Here is a 12,542-nt window from a genome sequence, read left to right as displayed (position 1 = left end):
AGAAACAACAGGACGAATCTCATAGCAACGAAGACGTGAGACATCTCAGGAGAAAGTATTGAAGATAGATGCGCAGTTCTCTTCCATTAAAATATTTTAAGCTCATGAAAATATTCTAAACACTTCCTCTTCCTAAGATTTCATATCTACAGAATCAGAATTATTGCATACATTTTTTTTCAATTTCATTGATAATAAATGAGATTTTATTAAAACTGTCGTATTTCGCCTGAATTCTTAAATGCATTGCTTTGTTCAACATATCTTTTGCTTCTTCTAGATTTACTGGGTTTCGAAAGATATATTCAACAAAAGAATTCGATACATTTCAGTCCTTTGTTTTGAGTTGTCGAACCCATCCAGTCCTAAGTATTGTTTTATTGAAGAACGCTCCCATATGGGCGAAAATGTGAAAGTTCACTAGTATCCATCATCAACTAACGCTCAGATATCAATCAAAATCACATAATTGCCTGAACTTTCCACTTCTTCCAATATTATCAGAGGTAATTTCTACCTGTAATTGACTACCTGTTGACTCAATGAAGCGTGTCCATGCGAGTATATAAATTGAAAGTGCACCCTTAATCAACTAAATACAACTAAATTAGTCGTGGGTGAACATTGAACATTTCTGGAGTTGTTATACCTCATTTTTGTTCAGTGTCGTACATTCGAAATCAATATGGAAGAATCCTTTGCTGCTAGTAACAGGCTGTTGATCGATCGAACGAAATCAATATCGAAGGCGATTTCGAAATTGAAAATTGCAACGGAGGAAACAGACGACCCCAATACCTGTCTCGACTGGCCTGTGGAAGAAGAACTGCTGAATATTTGGGTTGCAGAATTCGAAACAATGGAGAACCCCACATTGCCTAGTGACTTCAGCAGTCTTATGACGAAACCTGTAATCGAGATCACGAGTCGAAAACGGAAGTTCTCCACATTCGATGATGATTTCCTGACGAAATCGAATGGCCATGAAGAGGAGAAACAACAGGACGAATCTTATAGCAAGGAAGACGTGAGACATCTCAGAAAAAAATCTCGAAGATGGGTGGGCAGTTCTCTTCCAGTTCCGGAAAAGGATGATAAAATCATGAAAATATTCTAAACATTCCGTTTTTCCGACACCTCATATCGACAGGATCAGTTCAATAAGTTGTTGTTGTTTCAATGCATGAAATTCCTTTGAATTTTGACGAAAATAAATGATATTTTATAAAAACTGTGTTCTATTTTGCTCGAATTTTGCTCTGTCTCATTTTGGATTCACTGGATTCCAAAATAAATAATCAATGAGAGGAAGCATCAGTATCAGCATGAGTATCAGTATCTCTTGAAACAAGCACATATTATATATTATATATGTGCTTGTATATTTTGAGTAAACTGTCGAAACATTGATTTGTAATATCTTTAATTTTGTTTCATTGAATATAGTGAAGAGGTATTATTGTGCTCATATTTAGTCTTTACTCAGTTATTGTCTGATCAACTTTGGTGACTTGACAAGAGTAAACGAATTACTAATAGGTCAGAAAAAAATTGAGAACAATGTTCTCATATTTGTATATAGGGAGCTGTTTACATATTTGGATATTTTACCCATTATTTCACTATATTCATTCAATTGCGTTGTTAATGTCAAAACACATCTCGAGAAATCCCAATTGAGAGATATTCTTCGGCTCACCACAGGATATATGTTAAGATCCAACTATAATTTTTTTGTTCCCCACCATAAAGTTGCAAACGGCCCTCTAGTTATGTCCATCGAATTACATAAAACTATATGAATTTTCTCTTCTCCCAATAATATCAATGGTAAAATTATGAGAAGATTCGTTTTCCTGAGACCTCATGTCCTCAGGATCAGTTGAATACGTATTATTGTCTGTTTAAGTGTACAATTTTTTTTTAGTTCAACGAGAATGAGTGGGATATTATTAAAATTGTTGCGTTTTATTCAAATTTGTAAATGCATTTCATTGCTCAACGTAGTTTCAGTCTTTTTTGTGCTTGCTTCTGCTTCTCCGTTATATGTGAGTGTCCTAAAGGTGTTAGTATTATATTTGATGTGAGTATTAATAGCTTGTTTGAAACGTATTTTATCGAGGATGTGATGAATTACATCTGGGTTAAAGTTGTTATCCACTCATTGAAATTCATAATATACATTCTTATGGTAATTTTTCTATGGATCGTACTATGGTGGGCTGCTTATTTATGTTGCTGTGGGTTCAACAACATATAAAGTCAGAATCTACTATTTTCATTAATGACAATCGCTTGCTTTTGGAAAACAGGTCAATTCATGCTGTTCCTAGTATTGCTTGATACAATTTTAAAAACTACAATAATCTACTACAAATTCTCGTTACATTCAATCTGTATTTACTCTTGAAGAAAGATGAACCAATCCTTCATCTATATATTTACACAATTCTATTGAAACAAATGTAGTGAAATTGAAAACAAGAGAAATGAAACTTTCTATGATTTTTACCATTTTTATTTGTAACTATCGTTACTGCTACTACAAATAAAAGTGGTAAAGAACATTATGTTTTTCTACCACGTAGTAACGTCTACATCCATCAAAATATAGGTTTTTCCGGGTTTTCCTGCAGCTGAAAAAGCAAATGCGCCACTGGAATCAATGAAGTCGCCCCGGAGGGCCAATTAATTTTTATTGTTGTTTTCATTTCATTTTTATCGTTCTGAATAAATTATTGTAGTGGAATTCATTAACTACCTGGTTCAATTTTAATGAATTAACATGTTATTGAATAACCTTGATTGATATTGATAGCTTTTGGTACCTCTCAGATAACATTTGATCAACCTGTATATGATCTAATTTCTGATTGGTGCCAGTGGCAATTCAATTCTGATTGAGTTCAATATGAATGGAGGGCCAGTTAATGTATAAAGTCTGTTCGATAAATCGTTGTGAACGTTGAACTGTATCAACAAAATTTTGAAAATTGTACATTTTGTCAAACTAGATTTCCTTAGATAATAGTATTTTAGAACATATCCGTAGAATTTGAAGATGGCCAGTGATGCGTATGGAAAAACAATTGAGAAATCCATCGAACATATTTCGAAAATTTCTCTCGACTTGGAATTTGTGAAAGCTGAACAACAAGAAACTGAAGATTTCGGTGAAATCGAAAAGTTTGATAGTGATCCATTGAAAATTGAACCACAAGGAGCTGAACTGTTTCATACTGACTTCATTACAAACCCGAACACAATGATTGGCAACCGTTATAAAGAAAGCATTGGTAAATACAAGCAAATGAAAATAGAAGATGAAATTAACGTGTACGAAGATCTCAAGCGTGAGGTTGTGGATGAACATCTCTCATACTATATGCGAGATGAAGACTTAGGAGGAAAAGATGTGAAGCCACTCCTTGCGAATCCTACTGCATGAGAAGCAAACTTAATGGATAGATACGATGATAATGAAATCATTGGTAATCACGGACACATGAAAATGGATAATGAAATCAACATTGTTCACACTGAAGAGCTATGGTTCCAGTCATTTGCACATAGTACTACTATGAAGAACCACGAAAGAATTGATTCCATGAAAATGCAATTCAAGTGAGAAATTTGCATGAAATCCTTCACTAGAAGTTGTGACTTGACAGCTCACGAAAGAAGTCATTCAGTTGAAAGATCTTTCCAGTGTCCGTTCTGTTCGAAACTTTTCACCCATTCTGGTACCTTAAAAGTTCACGAAAGAACTCATACCGGAGAAAAACCGTTCCGTTGTAATGTCTGTTCAAAATCTTTCACTCATAGTGGTTCTTTGAAAGCTCACGAAATAATTCATACTGGTGAAAGACTTTTTCAGTGCAAAATCTGTCCAAAATCATTCACCCAGATTAGTCATTTGAAAGCTCATGAAAGAACTCATACCAGAGAAAATCGTTTCAATGTAAGGTTTGTGCAAAATCTTACACTCAAAGTGGTTCCTTGAAAAACCATGAAAAAAAAACATACTGGCCAGACCGTTCAAGTGTAGGGACTGTTCATATTCTTTCACTAAAAGTGTCCAGCTATGCTGGATAAGGACGATTTGACTAGTATCCTTTCTATAGGTGATTTAGTTTATGTAATTAGATATTAAGTCATACTAATAAAATATATTACTGTTTCATTGTTTTTGTTTAAGTGTTTCCTCGCATGTTTCATTTCTTGAAATATAGCTGTTGCCTAAACTTTGATCGCGTGGATTTCTAGATTCCGGGTTGTACCTGGGAAAGAAGGTTTTTGGATTTCTACTACTCCATCTTGATACAAAAAAATGTGGGAATCTTCCAAAGAAAGGAAGGAAGTAATCAATTTTTGAAATGAGTAACTATATACATGGATATGTAGATCATGAAAGAAGTAACTTTCAGACACGAAGTGAAAGAAAAAACCCTCCTGAAACAGCAACTTCCATATAAACATTGAATCACATGAAAAAAATTCTTTCGAAACAAATAATTTTATATGAACACTGAATTATAAAGAAGACATTTTTCCAAACATGTATTCCAAAAATTCGTGATGGAATGAAATCATGTATCATTCACAGGAAGTCTGCACTGAATGAATGGTAAAAAATTGCACTTACATGGAACACTGTCATCCTCACTGGTAGACATCGATGTTTCACCGCAAGACACTTGCCTTAGGGCTCTTTAGTACCAATCTGGATAACATTATATTAAAAAACACACAATTCATTCGTGTATTACGATTTTGAATGTCACGGAATAAGCTTGATCTGCTTATGTCATCGATGACCTCGTAATGACATTCATTCACCTATTTGATTCAATTCCAGTCAAGAGGTATCTCATTCGAATTGAAAGAGTTATATTTTTAGGAGTGAATAATTTTTGGAAAAAAAGTTTTTGGCTTTCTACTACTCCATCTCGATACAAAAAAAAGGATGAAAGAATCTTCCAAAGAAAGGAAGGAAGTGATCAATTTGAAAATAAGTAACTCTATACATGGATGTGTAGATCATGCGAATAAGTAACTGTAAGGAAGTCCTCCTAAAACAGCTACTTTCATATAAACATTGAATTACACGAAAGAAAAAAAAAATATTTCTAAAGAAATGCTTCTATATGAACACTGAATTATACGGAAGATACTTTTCTCTACTCAGTTTGTATTTCGAATATTCGTTGTGGAATAAAAATCAGATTTCATTCACATGAGTTCTACTTCAAATGAATGGTAACAAATTGCACTTACATGGAAAACTGTCATCCTCACTGGTAGACATCGATGTTTCGCCTTGAGACACTTGCCCTGAGGCTCTTCAGTACCAAATTGGATAACATTATAGAAAATACACACACTTCATCCATGAATTACGATTTTGAATGTCACGGAATAAGCTTGATCTGCTTATGTCATCGATGACATCGTAATGACATTCATTCACCTATTCGAAAGTAGCTGTTTCAGTGCTTTTTTTTCTTCTACTTTGTGTCTGGAAGTTACTTCTTCGCAAGTAACTCTATACACATCCATGTATAGAGTTTCTTATTTCAAAATTGATTACTTTCTTCCATTCTTTGAAGGGTCCCCACATTTTTTTGTATCAAGATGGAGTGATAGAAAGTCAAAAAAATTCTTTCTCAAAAATTAGTCTTTCCTGGAAATATAAACCTTTCTATTCAATTAAGTACATAGTGTGATATTAGGTAACAACTTAAATGAGTAATTTAATGTTTGATATTTTTGAAAAGCCATCAATAACATTCAGAACAAGAATCTATACCTACTCAAATAAACATCTCATTTGTTTTGAGTATTTTTAAGGTGCAAATGATATTTTTTATTTTTTTTGGAAAGAAAGTTTTTGGCTTTCTACTACTCCATCTGATACAGAAAAAATGAGAGAATCTTCCAAAGAAAGGAAGGAATTAATCAATTTGAAACTCTATACATGAATGTGTAGATCATGCAAAGAAGTAATTTTCAGATACAAACTGAAAGAAACCCCTCCTGAAACAGCTACTTTCATATAAACATTGAATTACATGAAAGAAAATAATTCTTTCGAAACAAATACTTTTATATGAACACTGAATTATACAGAAGATACTTCTCTCTACTCAGTTTGTATTTCAAACATTTGTTGTGGAAGATTCTCTCATCCCTTTTTATTTATCATGTTATTTATAATCAACAAATTGATTATCAATATGTGAAAATGTCGAAGACGTTGTAATTCAAAGATAAAAAATAATGACTGACTGATTATAATAACGTTTTCTTTATTTTTTTCTCAAAACCTAATCCTTGTAAGGAAGTTTCAGTTTCGGCCAAAACTGAGACCGTTGCCGAAATTCGGTTTCAGTTGTAAAAACCAGTTTCGGTCGGACACTAAATATACTCGATTCAATTCAATTACATAACAAAATACTTCATTTATCAGATTCGTGAAACTAGTTTTGAGATAATACCTACTTGCAATTTATAACGTATTAACTTTCGTCCAGATGAAACCTATAATTCATGACTAATTTTCAACTTTCGCCCAGCAAAATATCACAGAAGGAATTGATACTTTTATTTGAAAAGAAATGAAAGTTCACTCAAAAATGTTGTGATCACGAATGAAGTCCGTTCCAGCCAATTGTTGTGCTTTCGGGCGTTTTGGATGAACAGTTGCTCTCCACTCAGATGACGTTCGTTTTGATTCTGGAGAGAAGTGATGGGTCCATATTTCAACCGTTGTCACATATCGATGAAAAATTCCGGTTTGTCATGTTTAAAACTGGTCAAACACTGATCAAAATCATCAAGACGTTCTTGTTTTTGGTCAACAGTGAGCTCGCTCGACACTCACTACGAACAGAGCTTTCTCATAGTCAAAGCTCATGCAATATGAAGCTAACACGTTTTTTTGATATGTTTGAAATGTCAGTTAACTCACGTGGACTTATGTTTTCTGGTGTTACATCCAGTCCTAAGTATCGTTTTATTGAAAAACACTCCCATATGGGCGAAAATGTGGAAGTTCACTAGTGTCCATCATCAACTAACGCTCAGACATCAATCAAAATCACATAATTGTCTGAACTTTCCACTTCTTCCAATATTATGAGAGGTAATTTTTACCTGTAATTGACTACCTGTTGACTCAATGAAGCGTGTCCATGCGAGTATATAAATTGAAAGTGCACCCTTAATCAACTAAATTAGTCGTGGGTGAACATTGAAAATCCCTGGAGTTGTTATACGTCATTTTTGTTCAGTGTCGTACATTCGAAATTAATATGGAAGAATCCTTTGCTGCAAGTAACAGGCTGTTGATCGATCGAACGAAATCAATATCGAAGGCGATTTCGAAATTGAAAATTTCAGCGGAGGAAATAGACGACCCCAATACGTGTCTCGACTGGCCTGTGGAAGAAGAACTGCTGAATATTTGGGTTGCAGAATTCGAAACAATGGAGAACCCCACATTGCCTAGTGACTTCAGCAGTCTTATGACGAAACCTGTAATCGAGATCACGAGTCGAAAACGGAAGTTCTCCACATTCGATGATGATTTCCTGACGAAATCGAATGGCCATGAAGAGGAGAAACAACAGGACGAATCTCATAGCAAGGAAGACGTGAGACATCTCAGAAAAAAGTCTCGAAGATGGGTGGGCAGTTCTCTTCCAGTTCCGGAAAAGGATGATAAAATCATGGAAATATTCTAAACATTTCGTTTTCCTGAGACCTCATATCGACATAATCAGTTCGATAAGTATTATTGTTTGTTTCAATGCAAGATTTTTTTAAATTTTATCGAAAATAAATGAAATTTTATAAAAACTATCGTATTTCCCTCGATTTCGTAAATGCATTTCTTCATTCAACTAAGTTTCTGCTTCTTTTGGACTTGATGGGTTCAACATTGAAAGACGTCTCACGACCTTGGAATATGTTCATGTCACATTCCGTTGAACAAGTAGTTTGAAATTTGACTCCGTCATTTTCATCGAGTCGGAGTGGGGGAATTTACTTTTATTAGGAATGCGGTGTGAATGTTTCACTCAGTTCACATTCAACTCATAATCTTTTGGTTTATATAGTTTCATACAAAATATATGAATGTGGGGAAAGTTTCAAACGTATTAATAACATGCGTCCACATCAGTGCAATTCTTGAACTATGATAAATTATGGAGAACCATCAACCGAGAATGATAAATATACAGCGAGAACCTTGCAGTGTGCATCAAGCAGAGGAGGTTAAAATCATAGGTACAACTTTCAAGTGTAGAATGTGAGCTACAGGGTGGATAGTCATAACCACCATATGCATTACACCCCATTCTTCTATAAGATGAAGCAGAAAGTATTAAAACTACTCAAAGAAGTGTTGGTAATCCATAAAATTGTGAAAGTTAATTTGGAGGTGTTTGGACGCTGCAATCTACAAACTAAAGAGTACTGTGATGTTAAAGCATTTATTAGTTCCAATCAAGTTATTGATCAAACGAATGATTTGAATATGGTATATGACACTTTTGCCGATAGTTTGACTGCCCAAGAGATGGAATTTCAAGGTCGGGATAGAGGTATATGATCAATTCACAACATAATAATTGAGTGTGTAAAAAAATCAACTATATATTTTCAGGTTGAACAATCGAGAAAATTTCGTATCTGGAGGTGAACGTTAAGTATAGCCCCCTTGTTGGATCCTCCATCAAACTTCCCAAGTTCATCGAATCCAAAAAACGTATGGTGAATGTTGTGAATCAGGATAATTACTGCTTTGCATGGGCTGTGACTTCAGCTCTGTATCCTGTCAGTGCGAGAGTCTGTGAAATTTCGTCATACTCCCACTTCTCAACCGTATTGTCACTTAAGTTGAAATATATTCCTAAATTTGTGGTTTTGAATGATCGCTATTTTTTTTCTGATGGTTGTTTATTGTACTTTAGTAATGAGCGGGCTCTATTGCGACATCACTTGAATTATTGTGAACACATTTCAACAACAACGCCGAACACAAATTTGGTAAACGTGTACCTGAAAACATTTTGAAATTTGAATGTGCTGAAAAACAATTGAAAGTTTCATTCGTTGTGTATGCTGATTTTAAATCTATTTTGAAACAATGCATACAATCGCATATTGACTTCAGCAGTCAATATGCAATTGTACAACAGTACAACAAAACGTATTATCAAGATTGAGAGTCAAGAACGAAAGCTCCACATTCGACGTTGATTTCATGACGGAATCGAATGGTCATGAAGAGGAGAAACAACAGGACGAATCTCATAGCAACGAAGACGTGAGACAACTCAGGAAAAAGTCTCGAAGATAGATGCGCAGTTCTCTTCCATGAAAATATTTTAAGCTCATGAAAATATTCTAAACATTTCCTTTTCCTGAGATTTCATATCGACAGAATCAGAATTATTGCATACATTTTTTTTCAATTCTATTGATAATAAATGATATTTTATTAAAACTGTCGTATTTCGCTCAAATTCGTTAAAGCATTGCTTTGTTCAACATATTTTTTGCTTCTTTTGGATTTACTGGGTTTCGCAAGAAATATTCAACAAAATATTCGATACATTTCAGTCTTTTGTTTGAAATAAAATTTAAGGTATCGAACCCAGCCAGTCCTAAGTATCGTATTGATTGTAGAACGGTTCCATATGAGCAAAAATTGAAATTGAAAATGAGTACTTCTCCCTTGAACGCCTCCATTAATTGCATTATAACAATGTACACCCCGGAATCGAAAAATCCACATGATCAAAGTTTAGGCAACAGCTATATTTGAAGAAATAAAACACATAAACGAATATAATGAAATAGTAACATATTTTATTAGTAAAACTCAATATCTAATTACATGAACTGAATCACCGATAGAAATGATGCTAGTCAAATCGTCCGGTATGAATTTTCTGATGAACATCCACTTTGAGTGAAAGACAGCTCCTACACTTGAAAGGTTTGTCCAGTATGTTTTCTTTCATGAGTTTTCAAGGATCCACTTCGAGTGAAAGATTTTGCATAAACCTTACATTGAAACGGCTTTTCTCCAGTGTGACTTCTTTCATGAACTTTCAGTTGACCACGCCGAGCAAAAGATCTTCGACACATTGAACACTGAAACGGTTGTATTTCAGAATGCACTCTTTCGTGAACTTTTAAATGACTACTCTGAACAAAAGACTTTGAACAAATCTTACACTGAAAGGGTTTTTCTCCAGTGTGAGTTCTTTCGTGAACTTTTAGGGTACCAGAACAAGCGAAAAACTTTGAACAGAAAAAACACTGGAAAGGTTTTTCACCAGTATGACTGCGTTTGTGAATTTTTAAGGCATTACTCTCAGCGAAGGCTTTCATGCAAATTTCACATTGGAATGGTTTTTCTCCAGTGTGAATCCTTTTGTGGTTCTTCAAAGTAGTACTATGAGCAAATGATTTTGAACAGAAATCACATTGGAATGGTTTCTCTCCAGTATGAGTTCTTTTGTGAGTTTTCAAAATGGAATTCTGAGAAAATGACTTCGAACAGAAATTACACAAGAATGGTTTCTCCCCAGTATGAACTCGTAAGTGAACTTCCAATTTACAACGCGTAGGGAAATGCTTCAAACAGATATCACATCTGAATGATTTGCCTCCAGAATGACTTTCTGGTCTGTGGTGGTTTGATGGAATAAGTGGTTTCACATCTTGAGTCAAGTCCTCACCACGCAGTTCGTATGAGAACATTTCTTCGTCCACGACCTCACAGTTAAGATCTTCGTAGACAACGTCGATATCATCTTCCATCTTCATTTCTTTGTATTCACCAATTATTTTGTATTCATGGTTGCCATCCATTGGGTTTGGGTGAGTAAAGAAACTGGTATCAAACATTTCAGCTTCTTGTGGTTCAATTTTCAGTGGGTCACTATCAAACGTTCTACATTCAACAAACGTATCAGCGTCCTCAAGTTCAGCTTTCACAAAATTCAATTGGAAAGACATTTTCGAAACGGTATCGATGGATTTGTCATTCGTCATTCCACATGCACCACTGGCCATTGTCGACTTCTATGAAAATTCTCCAAAACACACAGAAACCTTATTTCACAAAATGTATATTTTCCAAAATTTCGCTGATATCACGTTCACAACAGTTAATCAGTACTGACTGCTTCACTAACTTGGTTCTCTCTATTTATATTGAACTAGATCTAATTCAAATTGTCAATATAGCCAATCAGAAATGAGCTCATTCACATATTGTTACCTAAATATTTACTTTGATTATGGTGATTTAATGACATGTTACCTTTTTACCTAAGAGTACCTATGAGTGAGTACCTGTGGTATCGAGTTGATATTGAATGCATTTTCATTGTAGTTCATGGAAATATATTACTGAAAATATTTCAATGATATTTCAACCTCTTAGTACATTCGTCCAACAATCTGAATTATTCAAATTATCTATTATTATCATAACATTTTTTTTCTTTGTCCTCAATATAATATTTGAAAATACACTCATTCATCCGCGAGTTGTGATCTGAAAATTTGCAAAAGCTTCAACTATATATTTTTCACTAACAGATTCATTATTATAAATAATTTTGTATTCGTTTTCTTTTTTGAGGTCACAAAATTCCAAAACTCATTTATATTATTATCTATATTTTCCTCAATTTTCTTGGTGAACATTTTTTACTCCTTTCTGGTTTGACTTTTCAGTTTCCTTCTCAATTCCATAAACTTGTTATTATAAAAACTCGACAGCCATTTCAGTTTTCGAAATCTTTCTTATTCTTTCAGTATACTTTTCATTTCTTAGTTGAACCAAGTTGGATACGAGTAGTTTCTATTGCCAGTAAATTTAGGAACACACTTTTTTACAACATCTTCCCATATCTTATAGAAGTTACCTAAAGCTGTGTTCACATCATGTTCATTCGATACCGAATACCACTCAACATCTCTAATAGTGCGACTTAGCTCAAGAAAATCAGATTTTTTATAATTATACCCAAGAACTACTTTTAAGTTAGTCGATTCCTTCATTTCCCCAAGAGAGAAAATGGTGATACAGAGAGCTGGATGGTAACCATCCTCATTTACGAAAAGTAGTTCTATTTTATTTACTTTGCAGTAATTAGAGTTGTTTTCAGAACTGAGAATTAAGTCTAATTTCCGACCATGGTGATTTACTATATCATTATGTGGCTTGGATGCATTGAAGTCCAGGAAATCAGCTAACATATTGATTTTTTTTACTGTGACTATTTGAATTTTAAGTAGTACCTGTTATTCCTTGAAAGTTGAAATGACCAACAATGTATGTTTTTTCAAAGTCTTTGATATCATCTTGTAAGAAATTGAACGCAGATTCGTAAACATTATTCAGGCTATCAGGCTACTACCCCGAATGAGTAAATTTCCTTAGTCCAATTCTGGTAATAAATAAATATACTCGTAATGCCCACCCATTACCAAGTGTCTGTTGTAAGCTCTAC

General features: G+C 34.1%; 1 protein-coding gene across 1 annotated transcript; it reads right to left on the bottom strand.

Annotated features, from left to right (window-relative positions):
* Nucleotides 1–9,996: 9,996 nt before the first annotated feature.
* Nucleotides 9,997–11,094, bottom strand: LOC141487518 (uncharacterized). Its single transcript, XM_074186596.1, has one exon. It carries the CDS (start codon nt 11,092–11,094, stop codon nt 9,997–9,999), a length of 1,098 nt encoding a protein of 365 aa, XP_074042697.1.
* Between the last annotated feature and the right edge of the window lie 1,448 nt (nt 11,095–12,542).

The sequence above is a fragment of the Leptinotarsa decemlineata genome, unplaced genomic scaffold (assembly GCF_025532065.1).
Source record: "Leptinotarsa decemlineata unplaced genomic scaffold, Ldec_3_MD MMD2_P_RNA_scaffold_4, whole genome shotgun sequence".
Taxonomy (NCBI): Eukaryota; Metazoa; Arthropoda; class Insecta; order Coleoptera; family Chrysomelidae; genus Leptinotarsa; species Leptinotarsa decemlineata.
The sequence above is the reverse complement of the archived record's forward strand: the minus strand, read 5'-3'. Positions and strand labels throughout refer to the sequence as shown.